The sequence below is a fragment of the Leuresthes tenuis genome, unplaced genomic scaffold (genome assembly GCF_036924035.1).
Source record: "Leuresthes tenuis unplaced genomic scaffold, fLeuTen1.0.hap1 SCAF_3, whole genome shotgun sequence".
In the NCBI taxonomy this organism is placed as follows: Eukaryota; Metazoa; Chordata; class Actinopteri; order Atheriniformes; family Atherinopsidae; genus Leuresthes; species Leuresthes tenuis.
Window position 1 is genome coordinate 16,704,480 of NW_027325357.1, and position 23,625 is coordinate 16,728,104.

General features: G+C 43.6%; 2 protein-coding genes across 4 annotated transcripts; one reads left to right on the plus strand and one right to left on the minus strand.

Moving 5' to 3' along the window:
* Positions 1–10,253: 10,253 nt before the first annotated feature.
* Positions 10,254–18,727, plus strand: LOC140303391 (transcriptional regulator QRICH1-like). Of its 3 annotated transcripts, none has more exons than XM_072382144.1 (12): positions 10,254–10,393; positions 11,419–11,678; positions 13,131–13,205; positions 14,433–14,570; positions 14,659–15,465; positions 16,341–16,500; positions 16,653–16,807; positions 16,877–16,991; positions 17,072–17,180; positions 17,273–17,424; positions 17,500–17,590; positions 17,686–18,727. In XM_072382144.1, exons 2-12 carry the CDS (start codon positions 11,430–11,432, stop codon positions 17,873–17,875), a joined length of 2,241 nt encoding a protein of 746 aa, XP_072238245.1. In that variant the 5' UTR covers positions 10,254–10,393; positions 11,419–11,429; the 3' UTR covers positions 17,876–18,727. The 3 variants fall into 3 exon arrangements, with proteins under 3 accessions (XP_072238245.1, XP_072238246.1, XP_072238244.1); XM_072382145.1 differs by lacking the exon at positions 10,254–10,393 and adding an exon at positions 10,397–10,454; XM_072382143.1 differs by lacking the exon at positions 10,254–10,393 and adding an exon at positions 10,478–10,707.
* An 11-nt stretch (positions 18,728–18,738) lies between these two features.
* On the minus strand, positions 18,739–23,489 carry LOC140303393 (pseudouridylate synthase RPUSD4, mitochondrial-like). Its single transcript, XM_072382147.1, has 6 exons — positions 22,921–23,489; positions 20,892–21,099; positions 20,713–20,806; positions 20,344–20,494; positions 20,140–20,237; positions 18,739–19,161 (listed from the first exon to the last, which is right to left on the minus strand). Exons 1-6 carry the CDS (start codon positions 23,324–23,326, stop codon positions 18,955–18,957), a joined length of 1,164 nt encoding a protein of 387 aa, XP_072238248.1. The 5' UTR covers positions 23,327–23,489; the 3' UTR covers positions 18,739–18,954.
* Between the last annotated feature and the right edge of the window lie 136 nt (positions 23,490–23,625).

Genomic DNA, 23,625 nt, shown 5'->3' on the forward strand with positions numbered 1-23,625 from the left:
GCAGGAGGTTCATCTGTGGTGGTTGAAGCAGGAGCTTGCAGCGGATTTTGTCTTTGAGGCTGATGAGTCGGTGGAGGATGAAACAAAGGGATCTGGAAGCTCTGGTGATACAGGTTTTGCGGTTTGGGTTTCTGGCCTACAGATTTGGGATCCTCAATAGTGCGAGTTAGACCCTCTGGAGATGATGGGTGTTTAAGGAATGAAGGGTATCGTGACACTGAAAAAACATGGCCGGGAGTTTGAGGTTTCTTGCCCTCCCCTGTAGTGGGTGCAGGTGTGGCAGGAGGAGGAGCAGTTCCCGGGACCATGTGGAATTGTCGAAAAAGAGGAAATTGATACTGAGGAAACCGCGGCATCTGAGGTAATTGGGCCGGTGGAGAAGCAGTGCCTTGATTTGCAGAAGGTTGTGCTGGCGTCTCAGATTTGGGAATCAAGAAAAACGGAGGGAACTGTGGCATGAACGAGAATGCAGGATGCTGAGCTGCAGACAGCGGTCGGTTTCCTGTGGCGCCGGCAGAAACTGAGAAAAGTTGTGACTGAGACAATGGTGCCACAGGGGTTGGACTGCGTGTTGGCGGGGGTTCCAGATATTGGGTAAACAGAGGGAAATTAAGATACTGATTCTGCAAGACCTGATCCCTGTTACTAGGAGGAGTAATTGTTCCCACAGTAGGGTCAGTGATTGGTACTGGTGGACATATGGCCTCAAACTCAAAATCTGCCCACTGAAGCATGAGCAGATACTCTTCATCCTGCAACAAAATGCACCATACAAATTAAAAGCATCTTTACAAGTCAGCGTCCCCCGTCCAAACATGAGGGGCCTCACCATACCTTGACCTCCACACACGAGCCAGTGTTGTAGGGCGCAGAGAGCGTCAGTTCTCTAGCAGACTCTTTCAACTTCAGTCCACAACCAGTACATGCCAATGGCAGGGGCTGCCATGTGCCAGACACTGCAACAATTTCATAGACCAATAAGAGAATTGTCTGAAGCCATTTTCTGGAGCCAAAAACACAACATTACTCCAATCACCTACCCTTTACTTTGAGTTCATTTGCTGCAACACCACCAATCGTCACCACCATCCGCGATGGAAAGCAGAAAATAGAGGGAGACGGCAACATAACGGGACAAGACATGGTCATCGGGGTGCCCCATAAACGCAGCGGCAGGACGTAGTCACCATCCTACAGAAGGAAAACGACAGAGCTCAGTATGCTGTGTGCAGACAGACTTCAGACAATGTCTGCTTTGATTTGAAGGCACAGTATGAAAAGATGCAGACACCAGGACTTTAGATGAACCTCACCTGCTTGTTAACATGGCAGCCTTGATAGCTTGTGGCATACTGCACATCTCTGCGGGACCTCTTCACAGAGAAGCCACACGTAGAAGGCATCCGAGACAGAGGAGTAAGACTTTCCTCACCTGATTGACATTAGAAAATATTTACACCCTGCAGCGAGTATGAACCACACTGGATTCTTAGTGTAGAACCCACCACTGTCCACGAGAAAAGGAGGAGCGCCGATCCGTCTGACTGTCAGGGTCATACGGTTATCGCTACACTGCACCAATGGATCCATTTGCTTCAGTTTTGCAGTCAAATACTGGGACACTGGAAGCAAGCACAAATAACCTGATCGTTCTGCCAAAATTAACTTTCATAAACATTCACTCACATACAAGATGTTAAAACAAGGCTTCTAGTCTCTGCTTCCTGTCAGTTAACCCAAGTCTTTTACATTTAAGTAAAGCAAAATTCTGATCACATTCCTATTTGAAGTGCAACAAGCACACTGATGGAAGCCCCAAGGAAGGAAAATAATCTATGGAGAAGTCACATTATAAACAAACTCTTCCACTCGTAGCACACTGAGCTCCTGTTGGCAACAAGGTTTAATTACAACACATTTGTCAATAGAATCTGGTGGTTTTAAAGAGAGCACAGATGCATCCTTAGATATTAGAAACAGTAGCCCAAGGAAAAGACTGAATATGTTGCCAAAGTGGGCTATTTGTTAAGAGTTGAAGAGGTTTTTGCCTCTGACCCAGTTCACTGTAATACATGTAAAGTTCCAGGCAAGTCGTCCTGCTTCTCTAAATGAAGGCGCTCTAATCTGTAAGAGGTGGGCCAAATTATCCAGTCGATCGTGCACCGCCTCTGGTTGCAAAAAGAGATCAGTTAATGTAAATGGAGTCGGGGTAATCGTACGTTAACAAATCACAAACATGCCAATGGTATGCTCTGAAGCTCTGTGTACAGCATTTTCACAAAGCTGCAGGTACTTCACTCTACAGCAAACAAACATATGGTGGTTTAATTCAATACACCATATTATGCACGGACAGAGACAATCTTTCAGAGCGATATACAAATTAACCTGTAATTTAGCACTAGTGCTTGCACTTCCAACAAACTGGCTGACCCGTCACCGCCCAAGATCCATATGTGGGGGGGTGATAAAAGTAATCAAGAAAAAGTAGTTAACTACCAACAGGCTTGGCTGCTAACGTGCACTTACAGCAGCTGAGATCCAGTGGAGCAGCTCAGCAGACAATAGTTAAATAGAGTCGAGGGTAAGAAATTAAGTAGTCTGAAATTGTTCTACCAGCTTGTTTTAGCCATGACAGACATGTTACGCTAACATTTACAATTACAACACCTGCAGTGTCTAAAAGGTCAACTGGCCCGTTGGAATTTTTTCTGGGTTTTTTTTGGACAAATGAGAGCAAAGTAGGACAGTTTCATTTGAAATGAGATGCAATTAACGACAGAAAGTACCATTTTCTGTCCGACTATACCTGGAAAAGTTCAAGCCAAGCACTGAATGGGAGCATACACACATTTATGCCACCCTCATAAACGTGACACTTTAGTCTCATTCGGTTATTTGGCTGCTCTCAACAAGCCTAGGGGTTGCATACAATTCTGATGTTCTTTCATGTCATGTTTACACAGCAATATAAAAAGAAAATAAAGGGTCCAGAGGGAGTGTCGGCTCACATAGATATTTCTGTTTTACGCGTTTATGTCCACCTGCAATGCCAGTCTTGATTGCGATTGTTTAATAAAAAAAATAGTTACAATTCAATAAAATAAAACTAATGTCATGACCATGTCAGCAGCAAGAAAAATATTGAGTTTTGGCAAACAAGGTTTTACCAGCTGGTGAGGAAATATTAAGTGGGTTAGTCAGTGTCATGTCTGTTGAATTTAGTTCTAGTTCTTATACCTACCACCTCCCTTCAAGAGAACAATTGCAAACAAAGAAGCATAGGCCCGTGTGATGGGATGGCAATTCTGGGTGGCGTTTTGGTAGTCAGGTGTCATCTACCTAAATTAAGTTGTATTTTTGCAAACACAAATTCAAGTCTTTGACGTTTTTGAAAAGTAAATCCGACCGTTTTCGTGCTTATTATTCTGCGGGTTATTCTGAAACTTACCATTCGTCGGATTTGAGTCACCCTGTCGGTTATATTTGAAGGAAAGTGAACCGGGTCGCGTTTGGGCCGCAGGTCCAAGTTCTAAACCAGACACCACACTCCTGAGGTGGTAGCTCCCCTGCACTGCCGACCACCCCATGTCGGCTTCGTCTTCTTCAGCTTGTCCATCACAGAGCTTGAGGGACGTTAGAATCACTGTCACCGCGAAACGCAACAAATTAATCTTCCGAGCCATCAGAAGTCTGCGATCTGTCTGCATCAGGCGTGCGCATCTAAATTGTTAAGCCTATGCCAAGATTACCACGGCGATTCGTTGCACATATATAGTGGGAAATTGTGCTTAATTGACCAATCAATCACCCCTACGTCACACCGAGCACCTGTTGATGAAGGTCACGATGGCCGTGTTGTGTTCAAGGCTCAAAGTGTCTGATCTCAAATATTGACTGTCTGATCTGAGTGTGAGTACCAGATGACACACTGATATTCTGTGATGTGAGAGGAGCCAGAAAATGTCAAAATTACCGGATTTATTAAACAAGAAGTATATAAGGTCGCTGTGCAAAAGCCTTGAACGTCCCTCATTTCTTTACGTATTGCCAGGAAAAATGGACATAGGTGCAGCGATTTATTTAAACATATGCAAACATAAATAGAAATACATGGTACAAGGCAAAAACAGTATCTGTGCATTATTAACGAGCTTGTAGGTCAGTATTTGGTGTGACCACCCTGATTCCTCAACACACCCTGACCACCTCTGACTAATTTATTTAAGTAGTCTTCAGGAATAGTTCTCCATGCTGCTTCATTGATGTTGAGGTCCAGGCTCTGGGGAGGATTCATAACTCCATAAGACCGGTTCCTACAGATTTTCAGTCCAGTTCTTGTATCCTCATTTATCCTCAGTTTTCCCTTCTATAAGAATGGCGTCTTGTCTCAGATTTTAATGGACAAACTGCACACTCTTCTGAGATATGCTAAGTTTTCGCTACTAACTCTTTGGAAATGACTTTATTGGAGTAAAAATACAGAAACTGAAAGAAAAAGAAGCCATTGTGTAACGAAAAACAGAAAGTCTGGAAAACTATTGCCCAAGACCCTTTAAATGGATTATAAGAAAAGCTAAATATCACGATCAGGGGTGACTCAAAACTTGTGCACAATACTATAAGTGCAGATGGATTTTGAGATAATGGCTGTCATAAAGGTTATATACAATTTATATAAAGTCTCTTTATTAACAAATAACACAAAATGAACATTTGATCATTCATTAGTGCAAAAATCTGCAGCAAAAAGGTGAGTTTAAAGATTAAAGTTTTGACTGAGGTGATAAGACTTTTGAGCTTGTTGTTGTCTGTTCTACTTACAAAATTAACACTGGTATATATCTATATATTCAATTCTATCCACGTGAAATGCAAATATCAGCAACCACAAATGTACTTTGCTTCAGTCATTTCCGTGTACTTTGGAAAGAATTAAATCAAAACCATATTTCTACAAAATCAGGGTGAATGTTTGAGTCGTTGTGACTACAGCACGGGCTCCTATGGTCAATATGTTCAGTATAGACCCTAACAAGTCAATACTAGACCCATACATGTTGAACAGCTTGACTCAGGTAAAGTCATGTCCTGAAAGAGCCTTATACTCTACATTGCATGACTGTGTAAATTCATAAAGGCTGGATGATTTGCAGCTGCATCACTCCTAGTATGAACCACAGCTCAAAGGTCTGTGATGTCATCATCAGACCAGTTGCGCTGATGCATCACTGCTGATAATTCTTTTCCCTTTTGTGCAGCAGCTGGAGAACCAATGCTGCCATTATAGTCAGGTGTAGCACCTACTGACTGTGTGGACTCTTTGGCCTGAAAATGATCAAGAGATGCAGATATAGACTCTGTATCCAGCATCCGCTCGTATCCAGCATAAGCTGGTGGGAATGTTGCTGGATCGATGTCTCCATCTGTGTTCATAGTTTGAGTCCAAGAGGGAGGCGGAGGTGTAAACAGACCTCCAGCCACAAGTTGCCCATGATAAAGGGCATTGTCAATGCTGCGCCTGAGGTTAATAGGAGATGGGGGCCGCATGTCAAATTCTATAAGTGAAAGAACGCACTCCCTCTCACCAACTCTTTGCCACAGTAAAGCGGCCTGAGAGTCAGAGCTGCTGCTGCTAACAGGATCGGGGCTGTATTCTGGTTTAATGGGACCTAATTCATCGTCGTACTGGGACATTGCATTGTTGCTGATGCCTGCTTTGGACAGCTTATACTTTGCCCAGTTTTTCGGTATCAGATCTTCCCAGGTTTTCTCAGATTTTCTCAGCGGGCCTTTCTGCACAGTGACCAAAACTTTATGCCATAAGCTCTTCTCTTCCACCCTTTGAGACTCTTCACCTCCACCCTGTCCATGTTCACCTCTTGCATGACCCTTAGAAGGTGTCCAAAAGCTCCAAGATCCCAGGAAAAGCAATGAGAATCCCCATGCTAACTCAAGAATTCTGGCCCAAAACTGACTGAGCCACCAACCCCAACCAAACCGCCTCCAGCTTCCCAGTAGCCCGTAAAGCCAAAGAAGACTATACACCTGAAGACTGCAGCACAGCAGCCCAAGGAAGGCGCATACTGTTATTACTCGCTTTCCAAGCCTCTCTGTCTTCTGTGTGGGAACCCACTGTGGTACAGAGGACCCGAGGAAGGGATGAAGATGGGAGAGGGACTTTGTGAGGACCTCCAAGCAGAAAGGGATACCCCAGCAGAGGGAGAGGGTTTGCAGTAAAAGAGGGATGATAGAGGACAAAGAGTAAAGGTCCGCTACAACTAAAGCAGTGCAGTGAGATATACCAATCCATCCAACTACCCATGGACGCTGCCGCGGGAAAACTAATAGTTTTAACCCTCTAAATGTGACTAGAGTAAGGATAACCTGTGCCCACAGCAGAAGCTGCAGAGGAAGATTATGTAGAGCCGCCAGTGTGGCATGTGGCAGGATCTGACGCGTACCATAAGGATCAAGTAGAAGTAGGGCAGTTCTTAAAGCACCACACGTAATTAGCAGACTATTTGATAAGGTCAGGGCGCCACAGAAGGGATGAGGAAGAGTGCATGCTCCAGCCGTTCCCAAAAGAGCCAAGACTGCCATCAGTGTGAAGAGGCCAGCAGATCCAAAGACATGCAGCTCCCAGGCAAATGCCAGTGTGCGCTTCATGTCATCCCAGAGCAAACGGGTGCCGTTGTCATTATCAAAAACCTCACAGGGGGGAACACCAAGCACACAGGGCTGTCCAGGTCCTGCCAGATAGGGATTTGACATGAAGGTGAACGCACTGGTTTGGACTGGGAGTTTAACGCTGTCTCCACCTGGAGGAGAAAAAGACAATCTGATGGTGAATTTTCCCGGTCTTTGGCCTACACATCACATATACATACATACATACATATATATCTATATATAGTATACTAAATTGAGTTAAATATCTCCTGTTGACTCACCAGTCAGAGAGTCATGTTTCACTGTAGATGCATGACTCTCTTTTATTTGGCTGCCTTCCAAAAGAGCCTCCTCTGAGACCACAGTGTGTCCTGTTACTGAAGCATTAGCATTGTCAGCTCCTTGTTCAGGAGCCTCTGAGTGGCGCACAATAAAAGCTGGTCTTGTAATTAATGGGATTCCAGGCCCATGATGGTTTTCATTAGTTACTCGCTCAGGCTCTTTTCGGACATTTCTGAGTTGGGGTGAGGCCACACTACCATCACTATGTCCACTGCCCTCCTCTGAGCTCTCAGAATGAAAGAATTCTTCGCTGGCTACATTGTCCAAGCCAGTAATGCTTCTGCCTGTGGTACGAGTTGTCTGGACTGAATCGGAGATGTCCCGTGAATAAGGAGTTTGCAGTAAGCTTCCAAATGAAGAGACAGACACGATAAGTGTGACAAAGAGGAGAGATGAGCGCCCCATTCTTTAAATTGAGAGCCCAAGATCTGAGGAGGAGAAAGAGAGGAAGAGATTAAATTAAATTATACATTTTCATGAAATGTTTATAATCTTTGAAAATTATAATTGTCAATTTTGTAAATTAGTTTATACACAAGCACATTGAAAACAACAAGTGTTGACCAGAGTGCTGTACAACTAAAAAGAATGTGGTTAAAACTACCATAGCCAAGCAGGGGGAAAAGCAACAGACACCAAATGAAAAGCAAATGTCAAGACTCAGTCTAATTTAAATGTCAAAGAAAAGAAATTTGTTTTCCAAAGGGTTTTGGAAATGTCAGGTATCGGTGAGGACATAATGTGACGGCACAGAAAGCCCAATCTCCAAAACCAGTAGCAACATAAGAGCAGTTTGCTTACTTTTACTTACTGTTGCTTTGCCCTGTTCAGACTAGCATTCTTTCTCATGCCACAGTTCTGATAGAAGCACAAGAATGAGCTTCAAATTTGACCTGAAACGAACGTACCTGCTTCAAACCAACAGGGAATAATTCACTGAGTAAACATGAAGAATGAATGCTGTGAAAAGGTACATTTTCAGCCTCCTAAAGCCTGGTTTTGAACTGCAGTCACACGCTTTGACACTTTGCCCCCCATCAAATACATTTAATGCCTACAATGATTATGACATTAGCTTAAATAAGAATGTGAAGATGTATCACAAATACATTTTTCTTGTGTACTGTATTGGAAAATTGCAAAAGTGTTGATACTAGGAAGACTTTAAAGCATAAGTTGCTCTTAAACATGACACAGATTCTCAGAAGATCTTGTATTAATCCTGTTACTCCTTGTTTAATCCAAAGGGTTTGCACGCCCAACAGCATCTGCAGATGGTTTATCTCAGCAAAAACACAACAGGGCGACGGGTGGACGAGACGAGGAGGTTCACAGTGTGAGCCAGTCTGATCTGTCTGTGACCTTTGGGCTTGGAAATGTCAACATGCCACTTGCATTAACGAACAAATGACACACGGTATTTCAAGCACAGATCATAAATGACGACGACGTCCGAAAGAGCAAAAGTCATTAATTTTCTGTCAGTCATTTCCTGGTGTTTTACATTTTAAATGACATTTGACATCAATGAGTTTGGATGACAATATTAAAACCTTTAACGACTGCTTAGAAGATAAAGCTAAAGCACCCAAAACATGGCTATTCATAAACTAAAACTTACAGTATTCTTCTGCCAAACAATCTATCTTAAAAACTTAAGATTTGAAATGATGACATCTCAAAGGTGCCTTTCGTTGCTTCTTCTCCTCTTTCTCCTCCAATAAGTTGCCGGTAGCATTCAGTCTTTACACCACTAGCCAAACTGTCTGATTTCTAGTTTGCTACACAAAGATCACACCAAACACAGTGACTTTTACAAGCACATTCACAGAAATCAAACCTTGGAGCTGACGTCCTTTCTCTCTTACTGCACTGGCTGGTTACTTGTCAACATGCGCCATCGTCATCTCATCTGAAGGGCAGCAACAAAGAGCCGGTCCTGAACGCCAGCAGAAATGAGTTTAAATGAAAATAACTTATCGCCTTAATGTAGATAAATTTGAAAAAAGACAACAGTTTTGCTCAGAGCTGATGGTTAACAGACGCCTGCGGATTCACCTGTCTCACTGCGACAGTTGTTTTAGGGTAAATCCCTTCTTGAAAGGATTACTTTAAGAATCTTACAGTGGCACGAAGTCACATGAAGTGATAATGCGATGCCAGCCGGGCACGAGCATGGTCAAGTGAGTTGTTTCATGTCAGTGTTCTAGCTTATTGTTCTGGAAATTATGCATGTGGAATACCTTATTCCAGACTTAACATTAAATAAGGACAGTTAATGTTACCTGTGACATATGCTGGAGTTAGGAAATTGTTGGGCAACTCTTACATTTTTCCTGTTTTCTCTATGGTGGGTTTGTAAGCTATTTTGACACAAATAAAAATATGGATACTCTGTGGAAGTACCACCATCACACCCACCAGAAAGCCTTTGCAGAACCACTACCAGTCTGTAGTGATAGTGGGAATTAACTCTTTCCATTCCAATGTCTAAGGGTCACGGCCTATTCGCAGAGTGCATCTAACCGGGTCCACCTTAAGAGCGGAACGGGGCAGTTTGTTGTGGAGAGAGCAGGGGGAGGCCCTCAGCAGCACATGCCTGGCTCTTTAAGGCAGACTGTGGAAGTTAGATTTTGTTAAAGGTACATGCATTCAAATGTTTACCAGGCTTCACTGGAGCAATCGTGAAAAGTTATTTAACATTGCCCCAGGTTTTATTTGTGTACGTGTCCATTTTGAGTTATTGTGCTCGATCTCCAGTGATGTATGGTCAAACGTATGGTGATGTGCTAACTTAAATGACGGTCACTTCACCTGCTTTCTCTTCACGTCAATCAGCTTTCATGCTGATTGACAAGAGTAAAAAAAAAAAAAAGAAATCCCAGTTTAAAAAGTTTTTTTTTTTTTTTTTTTTGCTTTGCATTGCAGTGTAAATTTGGTTTCGTGCCTCTAGAAGCTTAACAACTGCCCATGTATCTGTAATACATAGTTTATTTTATACATCTGACCCCCGATTTTCTCAGTCTGGTGGTACAACAATGGGTAATTGCAGGGATAACAAAGGTTTGCAAATATCTAAATTTTTTTTTTTTTTTAGATTTTGATAATGATTTATTTTATTACTCGGGTGGGACATCATTAGAGCTGTGATATACTGTACTTCAACAGCATAAGCTGTCATTTCACAGCCGTGGAGAGCCACATAACTGCTGGTTTTGGTCCCAGTATGAAAACTCCTGTTTCACAGGACTGTGCTGCAGGCCGTTAGCTGGCAGAGCAGTCTGGAGAGGAGACGCGCTGTTTTCTGGGCCTGTACTTCCGTCATTTTTATAGCTCATTGGATAAACAGAGGAGGGTTTTGCAAAGATCGAGGCATAGTGTAAGTGGTAGAATTACTACATGGGATTTCGAATGATGAATAAATCGGTGCTTTGCTAGAGGTGGGGAAACTTGTGCACCGGCGGCAGCCCGGAGCTCTGTCCGAAATAAGCAGACGTCAGAGACTTCGCCTGCTCGCTGCTGTTAAATTTTATCGCGGTGCAATCACAGCGTTTTTTGCGGGATTTCAGGACTGTTACAGGCACTATGTAGCAAAGTGAATGGCACGCTGATGGTAGCTGTTAGACGTTTATCGGCTTTTTAGTTTTAAACACCGTGCCTTGGCGGAAAGGAGAGGATTTCGTTTTATTTAAGGTAGCATGACAGGATCCAGAGCCATCGAGCTAGCTAGCTAGCTAACATTAGCACAATGACTTGCTAGCGCCGTGTTATTGATATGAATGGAGTATCGTGTTTGATGTTGATTTTTGGGACAAACTCTGTGACTTAACTGTATCATTTACAGTTGCCATTATTTCTATATATATTTGACTGTGTCAAATACGGCAGGCGGTTGCCAGCCAGCCAGCTATCCACTTGAGCTGTGACAAAACAGCGCCTTGCTAACGTTACAAAGCTAGCATGCTAACGACTAACCGTAACGTAAATACTATTGATAGCATTAACCTAACATCTGGCGAACATGTTGTTGGCTTGTTTGGTCATGGTTTTATAAACTTTTGAATAAACGTGGCCCGGTTTTTACATGTAGACATAACACTGTGATATTTTGTTACTTTAAAGTCACCAGAAAAAAGTTGATTACAGCTTATTAGCCTCAGTCCAAACACCACTTTATTTACCTGTTTTCCTATATTACTTAACATACCTAAGCGTGGGTTTAAAATACATTAACTTTTTTAATGATGCATTTATAATTGTAGATGCGAGAGTGAAAAAAGCTGCCCCGTGTTCTCTAGGCTAGATTTCACTGAAGCTGTCTACACTTTTCAGTACACAGAATTGTAAGCTGTTTTGGGTTGACTTGTATTGTCAGATGTTTGAAAAGTATTGTCATCGTTCCAGGTCCTGTGACGATGAATGAGCAGGAGGGTGGGGTGGTCTCCTTTGACGAATATGTGCGGCAGAAGGCCCGCACTGTGCCTCAGCACAGGATGAAGGAGTTCCTGGAGTCTCTCGCCAAGGGCCCCGAGGTGCTGCAGGAGTTCAGCCAGCAGGGTGGGGCAGCCACCACTACAGCCATGGTGTACCAGCAGCAGGGAGCAAACTGTGTCTACACGGACAGCACAGAGGTGGCTGGATCTCTTCTAGAGTTGGCCTGTCCAGTAAGACACTTGTAGACACAGAATTATAATGTTGCTATTATCTGGTGTGTTACAGTTTCTGTTATTGTCACGTCAAGGTGGTACAGAAGTAAGGGGGAAAACATTGTTTCTCTGGGTTAGGATGTTCAATAGCTCCACTTGGGAGTATTAAATGTTTCTTGAATGGTTAGTTTAATTTTATAAGGGTGTGATTCTGGTTAAATAAAATAAAGAGAGCAATATTAATCTATCATTAGATTAATTGTGATAAAAAGAATAAAGTATCACTTGTATAGGAGGTTTCTTAGTTTCTTAACAGTGTTACAAAGTGCTTTACAAGAAGGAATAAAATGAGTGAGAGCCAGGTGAACCAAGAACCAAGGACACAATAATGTGTGATAAACGAGCCCGACACTGCCTCTTTCTCAACTAGGAAAAGTATTAAGGTGCGATTTGAAGGTGGCTACAGACCTACTCTTAATTTAGAGCTCCATGAGAGGGGACTAATGGAAAAGGCTTTTTCTCCACTGAGCCACTTTCACATAGCAGCTGTGGAAAAAATAGGTGCTCTTTAATCATCACCCCCCCCCTTTTTTTTTTTTCATCCTCCTTGTGATTCAAATGTATTAAACAGAGGCAGCTTAGCCCCACATCGCTGTGTCCTTACATCAAGCCAGCTTCACTGAATCAGCTGAGTGCCGATGCACCCGTTTTGTTTTATTTTTTAAGGTAGAGGTGTGTGTCCCCCGCTCACACACACACACACACACATGATGTGCCATGATGCACAACGAAAAGACATGTGAAAGTGACTTTTGTCACGAACTGTGTTCTGGGAACAGTTAGCAGTAAAAGGTGGAGGCGGAGGGCATAACCGTCCGGTGTAGCCATATCTCAGTGTCTTTATATAGAGCTTGTCTAATATTGACCTTTCAGTGGCATCAGTGTATATTATGTTCGGTATGTGGTCATGCTGTTGGAAGATGAGAAACTTTGTAATCAGTTTGTCCACCTCCAACACTGAGCAGCTGTTATGTGCACTTTAACATGGTGCACATTACAGCTGAACTGATGGTGCAGAGCGAAGCGGTGCCTTCGGGTTCAGCTGCTAACTAGTTTGTGAATTGCATTGCAGGAAAGGCAATCAACGACTCTTTGATTTTTCCCTTTTTCAATTTAAAGAATGAATAAATAAATGGCCGTTAAGTCCGACACAATATAATAGTTCGTAAAATGTGGCGCCAGCATCACCTCCATGTATCCAGTTGGAGAAGGCCGCAGGCATTGGCCCATTCTGTAAAGTAATCTTGTGATGACTGGCCCCACGGTCCTGCCGCTCCAGCCGATCACTTAAGTTCTTGCGTTCTTAAAAAATAAGTTTGATCGACCATCACTGCTTGTACTATTCTGATTGTAAAACAATAACTCCTGCAGCCCTACTTTACATATATATGTGTACATGTTCTGTGGCAGGTGCAGGTGACCTCAACAGAGATTTCACCCCAAATGTCTGTGCATCAAGGGTCCGAACAGCAGCTTCAAGTGCAGGTAAGTTTATTGTATTTTTTTTAAAAATGCAAATGACAGACGGCGCTGTCGGAGTGCAGAATCCTCATCAATTGGAAACAAATGAGGACGCTGCAGGGTTCCCAAACTGCTACCCAGAGAGCCCATTCCTGTAGCTACAAAAAAAAAAAAAAAGAAGCAGAATCTCCTTCACCAAAATCAAAAGATGAATCTCATAAACTTTGTCACCCCTTTCCAGAACAAATAGTCATAGTTTCCTTTCATGAGAATAAAGTAATGCCAACTTTGAGCTCAAACTCTGCACTTTATTTTGCTCTTCGCTGTCGCAGAGTTTTGACATAATGTGTTACTTTGAACATACAGATCGAATTTTCACAACATCTGGGAACCGCTGAGAGGTGATGAAATGATCGCAAAGCTGTGTGAACACTCCAGACCACTAGTTGGCGGTAATGTGCCTCTTTGCTGGTTGCTCACTGCCAGTAAAGTCCAAAAGGACAGACAGACCACAACAGTAGTTTCAGATTTCATAGCAAAAGACGGGACTTAAATGTACATAAGTCTTGGTTTTACATTCACAGTTTTTAATTAATTACAAACAGAGAAGACTTGTATTGTTTCTAAGTCTGTTTGCACAGTTGAGCGTTTACATGGTGTCACCTCACTTTAGTTGATAAACTCTGTTCTAAAGTTGAACTGTATCTGTTTTGTGTTGCGGTCATTGTTAGTGTACCTGTTGAAATTGACAGCATTTAGTATTTATGGAAAAGAATATTGTGATGTTTTTTTGCCATGTTGCCCTCGTCTCAGTGTAGTTGGAGCCGCTCACTGATTTTATTCCTAAATCAAAACCAAAATGTCTAGTTCCACCGAGGATTTTCTTTCTTTTTTTTTTTACATCTTTATTTTCCTTGTTCAAGAAAGTCTCTTATGAATGTTTTTATGCCAGCTTTGGTTTATGGATCCATGCAGTACCACGTTGTTTGGATCCTCTCTGCATTCACGTATGATTAGCCTTGCTGCTACTCGAAGAATCGTCAACCATTCACCTTCCCTCACCTGCAGCGCTCGTGACCTTGAATGTCTAACTATGCGAAGCCTTTTGTGGGAAATGTCGCTCTACTGCTTTGATACCACAATTAACATGAAAAAAGACCTGCTTAATTTCACACAAAGAAGAGACTTCTTCATAAGGTGGTGAAACATTTCTTGGTTGTCAGCAGATTTTCATGCCTCCCCCTCTGTCAGGTGCAGATCCAGGAACAGCAGGGCCAAACAGTTGGCCAGATTCTTCAGGTGGCCTCGCCTTCTCAGCACGACCTGCAGGGAATCTCCACGGCCCACCTGGTCCAGCACGGGGAGCTCACAGAGGAGCAGCAACAGCAGGTACAGGACACATGTTGGTCATCCTCATCAAGTGCATCCATGAGATGCCCTGTGGCGGTTCTGTGACTCTGCCAACTGTGTTTCACAGATACAGGCTCAATTAGTTGCAGCTGTCGCGGGGGGACAGCAAATCCAGTTGTCAAGTGGCGAACAAATCCAGTTGCAAGGAACACAGCATATTCAGCTGCCAGGAGGACAGCAGATTCAACTCCACGCTGGCCAACAGATTCAGCTACAAGGTGGTCAACAGATCCAGATCCAGACCATAGAGGCCATGTCTCCTTCACAGCAGCAGGAGTGTCTCAGGGAGGCTGAGAGGAGGCCTGGTGCTGGCGCGACTGTTCTTCAACCAGCCAAGAAGCGGAAGATGGATGTACCCCTAGCTGTTTCTTATGCTGTACCGCAGGGGCAGCAGGTGGCCACAGTTCTGGCCATCCCTCAAGGGCAGCAGCAGAGCTATGTGTCCCTACGACCAGATTTGCTCACGGTTGACAGCGCTCAACTGTACAGCACTACAGGAACTATCACAGGTCCCACAGGTGAGACCTGGACCATCCCTGTGTACTCCACTCCACAGCAGCAAGGTGTCACTCACATTGCTATACCACAGGAGACGTATAGCACCGTGCAGGTCACCACCACTAACGGCAAGGACAAAATGTCCCCGAGTTCAGCATCGAGGTCCGCAGATGTGCAGTCAGCCTCTGCTGCAACACAGGAAGAAATAGTACAGACCCTGTTCCCTGCACAGTTCATGAATGGAAATATCCACATCCCCGTAGCGGTGCAGACCGTTGGAGGGACTTACAACACTACACAGTCCGTACACATATGGGACCCAAATCAACAGCAGAGCCAAGGTGTTGAGGGACAAGAGCAGCAGCTCCACCTGCAGGTCAGAAAAGACTCTCTTTACAGCCACACTTGTGGTTTGGAACTGATTTTGTCCAGTGTTTTTCACTTTTTCTGCACGGCCTAATTACCGCATAATTATCATTATCAGTCTTGAAATTAGTCTTGATTTCGAATCCGTACAAAAATCGTGAAATCTACCAAATCGTAGCCATTGATCATTTTAAAACCTTTTAAATACATCTTATACTATTTCATACCACGTGGTGTGTTTAAATGTTTCATTTTGTAATGCAGGTAGACTCGATAGAACAAGCCGATTGAATAGTTTCCCAACTTGATATGTCCAAGAGCTACAACTGTTTCCCTGGGACTGTTTGATGATTAGAGTTGGCAAAAAAAATCCACTCTTAGATGCATCGAGATGTGGACATGGAAAACTGAACTGAACACTTTTTTTTTTTTTTGCCTCTTGTCTCTCTTTCACTTCCACTATTTCAAATATGTTGACTGGTGACGTCTCTGCCGTTCATTTTATTTAAAAAAAAAACAAAAAAAACCAAGATATTGTATGAAAATAAACTCTGGGTGACTGAGAGCGAGCTGCCTGTTTCAAAGCCTTCATATGAGTCAGTAAACATGTTTCTGTGAAGGAAAAGGTGGGTTGGAGCCTAAACTAATAAAAACCCACGACTGCTGCAGAGTCATTTCATTAGGAACTTAATGTAAACTCAACACTATCACTTTGAACTCAGAAGCTCAAACGTTAGCAAGCAAAAAACTAAACCATTACAATGACTTTTTGTCCGGGTCCTACAACAGACCGAAGGAAAGATTAAAGATGTAAATAAGTGCTATGGTGCAAGCAGATGATCAACATGTACTTAATCTGATGTGTTTCATGTTGGCTTCGCACAGGGCCAAGTAGAGACGGAGGCTGACGCCGAACCGCCGACAGAGATCCTGGTTCCCGTGTCTCTGAAGCCAGAGGAGGGCCTGGAGGTGTGGCGCCTTTGGGCAAACCGCAAAAATGCAGAACTAAGCAAGCAAGAAAAAACGAAACTCGCACCAATCGGACGTGAGTAAATCGGCAACGCTCGCATTAGACGGTTGTCGAGGAGCAAGGGCATCTTTCTGAAGTCTCTAAATGTTGGATTTCTGCTGGAACTTGTGAGTTTTGAGAAGGGTGAGAGTAAACTTTCAAGGTAACTCGCCTGTGGTTGTGTTCAGGTCGTCAGCCCATGCGATTTCAGGAAGACTTGGTGTCCAGCGCCGTAGCTGAGCTAAACTTGGGTCTTTCCCTGATGACTCAGGAGGCTCGAGGTTCAGAGGAAGAACAGTTTGCACCTGACGTTCTGTATTACGTGTTCTTGTGCATACAAAAGGTTAGTATCTCGCGTGCGAATATGCCGACAGACCATCTGCAATGGCTCACGAATCTTTATTCCTAACAGTATCTGTCTGAAAATGGACGCGTGGATGACATTTTCTCTGATCCGTACTACACACGTTTTTGTGAGAGTCTACACAAAATCCTGCATGACTGGAAGCCCAGTATCCATCCTTTAGGTAAGTCCCACTCACCCTTATAGTTTGGGTGGTTGTTTGATTGAAGGAGTTATTTTTATTATGGCTTACTTTGGTGTTAGGTTACATCATTCCAAGTCACGTGACAGAGGAGATGCTGTGGGAGTGTAAGCAGCTTGGTGCACATTCACCAGCCACATTGCTCACGACTCTAATGTATTTCAACACTAAGTGAGTAAACCGCCCTTCAGTATTGACTGACCTGAATTTTCTCCTTTAGTTTAGACGTAAAAACTGAACGTGGTAAAAAATGTCTGATGCAGGTATTTCCGGCTGATGACGCCCGAGCAGCACATGAAGGTAGCTTTCTCAAAGGTGTTGAGACACACGAGGAAGAACCCCGCTAATGCCAAGGACAAAGCAACCAGTATTCGCCTTCTTAAAGTACAAGGCCAGCACAATACTGGACAGAAAGGTCCGTAGTCCGGCTGTATTCTCTCTGGAGTGTCGGTAGAACGGTTTTTGACCTGTCGAGTGACATCTCTTTCAGGAACCGATGACATGTATGAAGAGCAGATCGAAGATCCTGAGAATCCACTTCGCTGTCCCATAAAACTTTACGACTTTTACCTCTTCAAATGGTGAGTGGCTCTTAAGTTACCCGAAACCCCAGTGAACTGGGTTATTCTCGTGCTTGCAGTCCAAAAAAACCCAGAAGTCCCTTCTTCTCTTCCAGTCCCCAAAGTGTCAAAGGACGCAACGACGCGTACTACATGACTCCGGAGCCTGTGGTGGCGCCGAACAGCCCGATGTGGTACTCGTCACAGCCCCTCACGAGTCAGCAAGTGGAGCACATGCTGGCTCGGATTCTCGTGGTCCGAGAGATCCAGGAGATCATTGGCACCGGCGCTGAAAACGTGAGCTAAAATGAGGACCGGACTCCAGAGTGTTGACTATGCAGTACCCATCCTGTCTCTATAAACCTCAATAGCCCTCGAATAAAAGAGGTCCGCTTCCTAAACAATCATTTTCTTCTGAGGAGAGTATCATGATCGCACTTGCTAGTATCGGAGCTCTTTCCAGTCTTGTAATTTGATTTCATCCGATGGGGTGGACGCTTCTTTCCGGTGACATCAGCTCTTTAACTTTTGAGCCTTCAGGTGAGCAAGGTTTGAGTCTCACTGCTGGATCACGGCCGACGCTCCTGAGCAGAGGTGGTGCGGTTCCCTGTAGAGTTCTTATCAACATAAAGCAGTTACTCCACCTTTAAACATCTTACTCTCACATCTTACTTCTCCTCCAGGCCTCGCTGTGAAACATTAAAGCTCGACATGCAATTACAGGGACCACCGCTCAGTTTTTGTATTGCGACTGCAATTTGGACCATGTATCAGTATGTTCAAAGATGACAAACTTGTGCCTGTCTTTTTTTCCTTTTTTTTAAAACTTCATAATTTAGGCTTGTGGATTATTGAATTGAACCTCATCTGTTCACATGATCAAGTGCTATATTTTATTTTAGTCATTCAGGGGGAATGGAAAGACCTTGTTTTTTTTTTTTAATTCTTTCTTCTTCTCAGGTCAAAATTAGCAATTGGGACACCCTTCAAAGATCTTTGCCAACTTATTTCTCCATGTATGTGTGTATGGTAGATTATTAAATAAGAAATGCAAATGGGAATATCTTTGTATCAGAAGTCATGTCAAACACCACAGAAGAGAAAAGAAACGCGCACCGTGTGCCTGACGATTAGCCGTAGGCCGTGTCATCATTTAAAGATCGCACTGAAACAGTTGACTTGTTTATTATGAAAACCTTTTGTATACCTCTGTACAGGCTCCACATTTATCCTTTTTCCACAAACACCTTCCTGTGCTTTATAATCTCAGACATCAGCGCTACTGTAGCCCAGTTTTTATTTAATTTAAACGGTTAGCTCTCTGTGTTGCAGTCCCATATTTCACATCCGATGCCCATCTTTTGTAGACACGGGGAAGGGGATTGTTATTTATCATCCTCGTCCTTGTCTGGAAATACCAAATTCAGTCGGTTCAGCGTCTGAATGAAGTACTTGGGCAGTGGGCAGGACACGTCGATGTCGGCCTGTCCGCGTCCTGCCAGCATCAGCTGCCGCGAGTGCAGATGGAGAGGAAGGTGCCGGGTCTTGCTTTGCTCCAGTCCGAGCTTTTTCAGCACGTGTTCTGGTAATTTCTGTGAAGTGAAAGTATGTTATTTAATATTGGTGGCGCAACCAAGCCCCTTGCAGAACTGTGGGTCACCCTGTTCTTTCTGTATTACGTGTAAATCGAATACCCGACAACAACAACTGGACAATTTGACATTAAACATGATCGTGGAAACATTTTAAAAAGGCATTCTTTTGGCTCCCACTAGGGTACGTTGGTCATGAGTGAATACGCTGAAGGCCACCATCTTTAATGTGTGAAAATATTAGGACTGTATGGTGTGAAAGAAATTCTATCAACATTTATTTTTTTTCTTTAAATTGCACCCAATTTAAAAAAAGAAAAAGAAAAGAATTTTAACAGGATTTTGAAGAGTTTGCACGTGTAGATCTACCATAATCATCAGCTGCACATCATGTTGGCTACATGAAGAGGAAAACCCGAATTTAGAGCCAATTCTTTGTCTCCAAAGCACAAGATCCTGTCTACCAATTTTTACAGGTCCAGAGCAAACAACTGTCTTATCTCTGGGCTGGGGGTTTCACTGTAGAGACGAGACCGACTGAAATGTTATCGCCACCATGTTAAAAAACCCAGAGTAGCATTTCATCTGGTTATTTCCAGGGAAGAAAAAAAAAACAACTTTCCCCCCATTTTTCTGCTGTTCTAATGTTTAATATCACCAGGCATCGCTAATACCACACAGAGCGCTTTTCACAGCCACCGTTTTCAGCTACATTCCTAAACCACTAATGCAGCTACATTAAACATTTTCATGTATTCTGAGGATACAGAAAACCATCAACAATAAATGGAGGTTCTGGAGGAGATGTTTAAAGTGGCTCTCAGGCTGTGGGAAGAAGAAAATCAACCCAGTTCTCAACTGGTTCTTTAGGGAGCCAACTTAGAACTGGCTGTCTAAAAAAAGGGTTTATATAAAGGCACTCTTTGCTGGTGCCTTCTACATGTGTTACTGTGTAATCTGTCCCCCCCACCACGGTACCTGCGGTGCCAGTTTGCTCCAGTGGGAATACTTATGGTCACCAAGAATGGGGCACGCCAGACCAAACGCCATGTGAACCCTCATCTGGTGCTTCACCTCTGTGGAGGCGAGAGAAGGAGACGAGGTCAACAACGTGCCCAGAGAGAATGCAACAGATCTGGAAGTCCCTCATTAGAACATTTCTTCTGAAACGAGCCGTCTTACCGGTGAAAGGCTGGAGCTCGACGAGGCTGCAGCCACTTCTGCTGTGCAGGACTCTGTACTTTGTCACTGCGGGATGCGACTGACGATGGCTTCGGACTTTGATCATTCCGTCGCCCGAATCGTTCATTTTGAAAAGCGGACTCAGTCCCATCTGAAACCAAAGCATGCAGAAAGGTATTCATAAACGAGTAATTCACCTGGAAACAGCCAGAACTGGTTAACAAACTTGATGCGACTAACCGTACAACGTATTGTTTATTTAGCTTTTCTGAGGCTAAAGCCAGCGTGTGTTTGGGACTTTTACACTAAATTAGGAATGGATTTCCATTTAAGAGATTGAAAGCATCAAAACTACAGAAGAAAAAAGACCTTGAAGTGCGGCTGAGGACCTGTGACCTCTCTTTCTATCATGGGAATATCGATCAGTCCTTCAGATGGCACAGGAACTCCAACTGTGACAACCCTGAAAAAAAGAGTCGAGCCGTAAGATGCTACAAGACGGCGCGTGATCTTTCCCTTCTCCTCCGCATGCCTGTCCTTCATCTCACCAGTATTTCCTCTGCACCTGGTTGTGCCTGTTCAGGGAGTGTATGTGCTCCACTACCTCTTGGCTCCTGGCCAGCAGGAGAGTTCCCGTTGAGTCCTTCTCGAGACCCAGGCAGGGGATCAGCTGAGAGACAGAGTTTACTTTCATCCCGTCCATCAATTTGGAGAGAGCAGGAAGTACGGCGGAGATGGAAGTGACCTCAGAGTCCTCTGGGAGACAACAATGAGAGAAAACGTGCACTTAATCAGGCTCAGGTATCCGAACCTCACTATAACACTTTACATCTGATAATAAACACTCGCAGTCTTTCTAGCTGCTGGCAGTACTGTTGTGATGGAGTCACTCCGTATATGATCAAAGTCTTACTGCTACCTCAGCAAATTAGGACTTTATTGGCCAATATGAGAAGAGACAATAACGGAGCACCACACAAAAAAACTACTTGTTTGTGCAGCTATCACAGAGCAGCAAGTCGGTGTATAAAAATCTAACGATTACAGTTCCAGTTCATTCACACCAAACAGAATGAGCAAAACAAATCTGATCCCAGTGGTTTTCGCTGTGGGTGGTTTGGGTGTCCTGAAACTGCTGATCTGTGATTTTCACCAAGTTTACTCCGAGTGTTGAGGCGAAACGTGTAGGTTCTGTGAACTGGAACTCCTGGCATATGAGAGAGTTAAGACCGGCTGAAGTTGACTGAAAGGCTTTTGTGCCTCAGATTAATTAGTTAACGTCGACTGCAGATGATTCTAGCAGATTTGGTGCCGTTGCCTGCTAACCTTGAGTGTGATCTTTTGATCTCAACTCTCATCTGTGGTGATTTAACTAGGAAAAATGTTATCGGAATCATGTTTGGGTGCGTGTAAAAGCCACGGAAAAATGTATGGGATCCCCACGATTTGAGGAGGGATCGTTTATAAAGACGAGCAGAACAGAGATGTGACACAAAGCTAATCTGACTTTATAGCTGAACAGTATGGTTTTGTAAAACATACCCCCAAAAACATTTCGGAACACTTTTTGTTTGATTAAATAAAAAAAAAAGTAATTAATTTAATGAGTTAGCCCTTTGATTTACCCCCACAGACTTTGAGGAATGCACTTCCCTCATTAAAAACAATATTCCTCATTATTCAGGTTCCAACGTTCTTGTTTAACAGTTGGCTGATCGGCTTTGTAGGATGGCGCCTTCCACCGTAAATTATCATTAGCATTGAGATCCAGACCGTTTCCTGGCCATGTCACCGAGTTGATGAGACTTTCCCCGGAGAGATGCTCCAATGCTCTTTGTTCCGTGTCAAGTTGTACCACATTTCTGTGGAAACCTCCTTTCAGCTGATAGAAAGAGAAAAGTGGCCAGAATTTCAATACCCAGCTGTGCTTTTACTGTAGAGGTAATGACTGCCGCGTCCCCTGGTTCTTTTAACCAGACAGCAACGATTGTGGGAATGAGCTTGTTTTCTTCAGGCCATCATCTTTGTACATTTCTTTGGACCTGCGCCGGACTAAAGCTCCAGCATCACCTCCTTGTCCAAAGCAGACTGGCGATTCTGGATGTAAATCTAATTTCCTGATGTTCAGCCACAAACACCGACTCCGGTTTCGGACCATTTGTTTTGCATCTTTATTGATGGGTAATTTCCACTTTCAGGCACATTTCTTTGAGTTTTCTTCCCTGATGCTCTGTCATCGTCCTTGGTTGACCTGTATGTGTCCCTTAGACAGTCTTCCCATTTTCTTTATACTTATTCCAAATCTTAGACTCTGCCGACTGGGAACAACCAACATATTTTGTCCTTCTTGAAGGAGTTTTATAATACTTCCATTGTGTTTCCTTCCACAACACCCAAGTCCAACAGCTCTCTCAACTGCAGGCTCATTTGCGTATTACAGCTTCCAGAGAGAAAGGTGATTTTATTTTTAAACTTACAATTGCAATCAAATTTGTTGAGGTATGTATTACAAAGCCAGAATGTTTGGCTGTTTATTTTGTGCCCTAATGACAGCTTTTTTTGTTTGTTTGTTTTTACCTTGGACAAGGACACCATAAGGTTTGTTGATGACCACCACATCTTTATCCTGGTACAGCACGCTTCTGTGGAGGTGTTTGGCCAGCACGTTTGGGTGGACGTTTTGCAGCTGCAGAGTGAACCGTTTCAGCTCCGTCACCCTGGCCTGCAAGGCGGAAACCGGAGGCTCTGTCGTCCGTGTCTTCGTCTTCTCCTGCTGGACCTTTCGGGCCAGGTCGATCGCCCTCAGCCGGGGTTTCTCACCGGACCCCGGGGAGTGTTTGGCTGCGGTGCCCTGACACCGGCTGGAGGACGGCGCTGTCTCCGGACCCCGAAGGCACTTCGTCCATGATTTGACCAGAGGGAGAAGTACATTGTGAGTGGAGGTGCGGTCACCCAGAAAAACTACTCTCCTACAGCCGTTCATTGTGGAGTTAATTGGTAGCGTAAGAGAGCCTAAAAACACCCTCGTGATCCTGTTGACTTCCAGGTCACACCTTTCAACGTAAAGCAATACTTACATGTTCTATCCAAATTAAGACACACAAAACTCTCTACTACTCCAATTACTTTAGTAGTGACTTATAAGCAGTCTTAATTCATTTAAATTCCATTATTTACTCCAATAAAAAGCTATAGCAATATGCTAAAACAAACAAACAAAAAAAAAACACAATGCAAGAATAACTTCCGGTTAAATGTCGCAACTTCCTTTTTGCAGGCTAA

Coding starts and splice junctions, on each gene's coding strand:
- LOC140303391 (XM_072382144.1), top strand. CDS start 11,430: ATGAATGAGCAGGAGGGTGGGGTGGTCTCCTTTGACGAATATGTGCGG. Junction 13,206..14,432: donor AACAGCAGCTTCAAGTGCAG/GTAAGTTTATTG, acceptor CCCCTCTGTCAG/GTGCAGATCCAGGAACAGCA. Junction 17,181..17,272: donor CTAATGTATTTCAACACTAA/GTGAGTAAACCG, acceptor TGTCTGATGCAG/GTATTTCCGGCTGATGACGC.
- LOC140303393 (XM_072382147.1), bottom strand. CDS start 23,326: ATGAACGGCTGTAGGAGAGTAGTTTTTCTGGGTGACCGCACCTCCACT. Junction 20,238..20,343: donor CGAGCTCCAGCCTTTCACCG/GTAAGACGGCTC, acceptor TCGCCTCCACAG/AGGTGAAGCACCAGATGAGG. Junction 19,162..20,139: donor GGAGCAAACTGGCACCGCAG/GTACCGTGGTGG, acceptor TTCACTTCACAG/AAATTACCAGAACACGTGCT.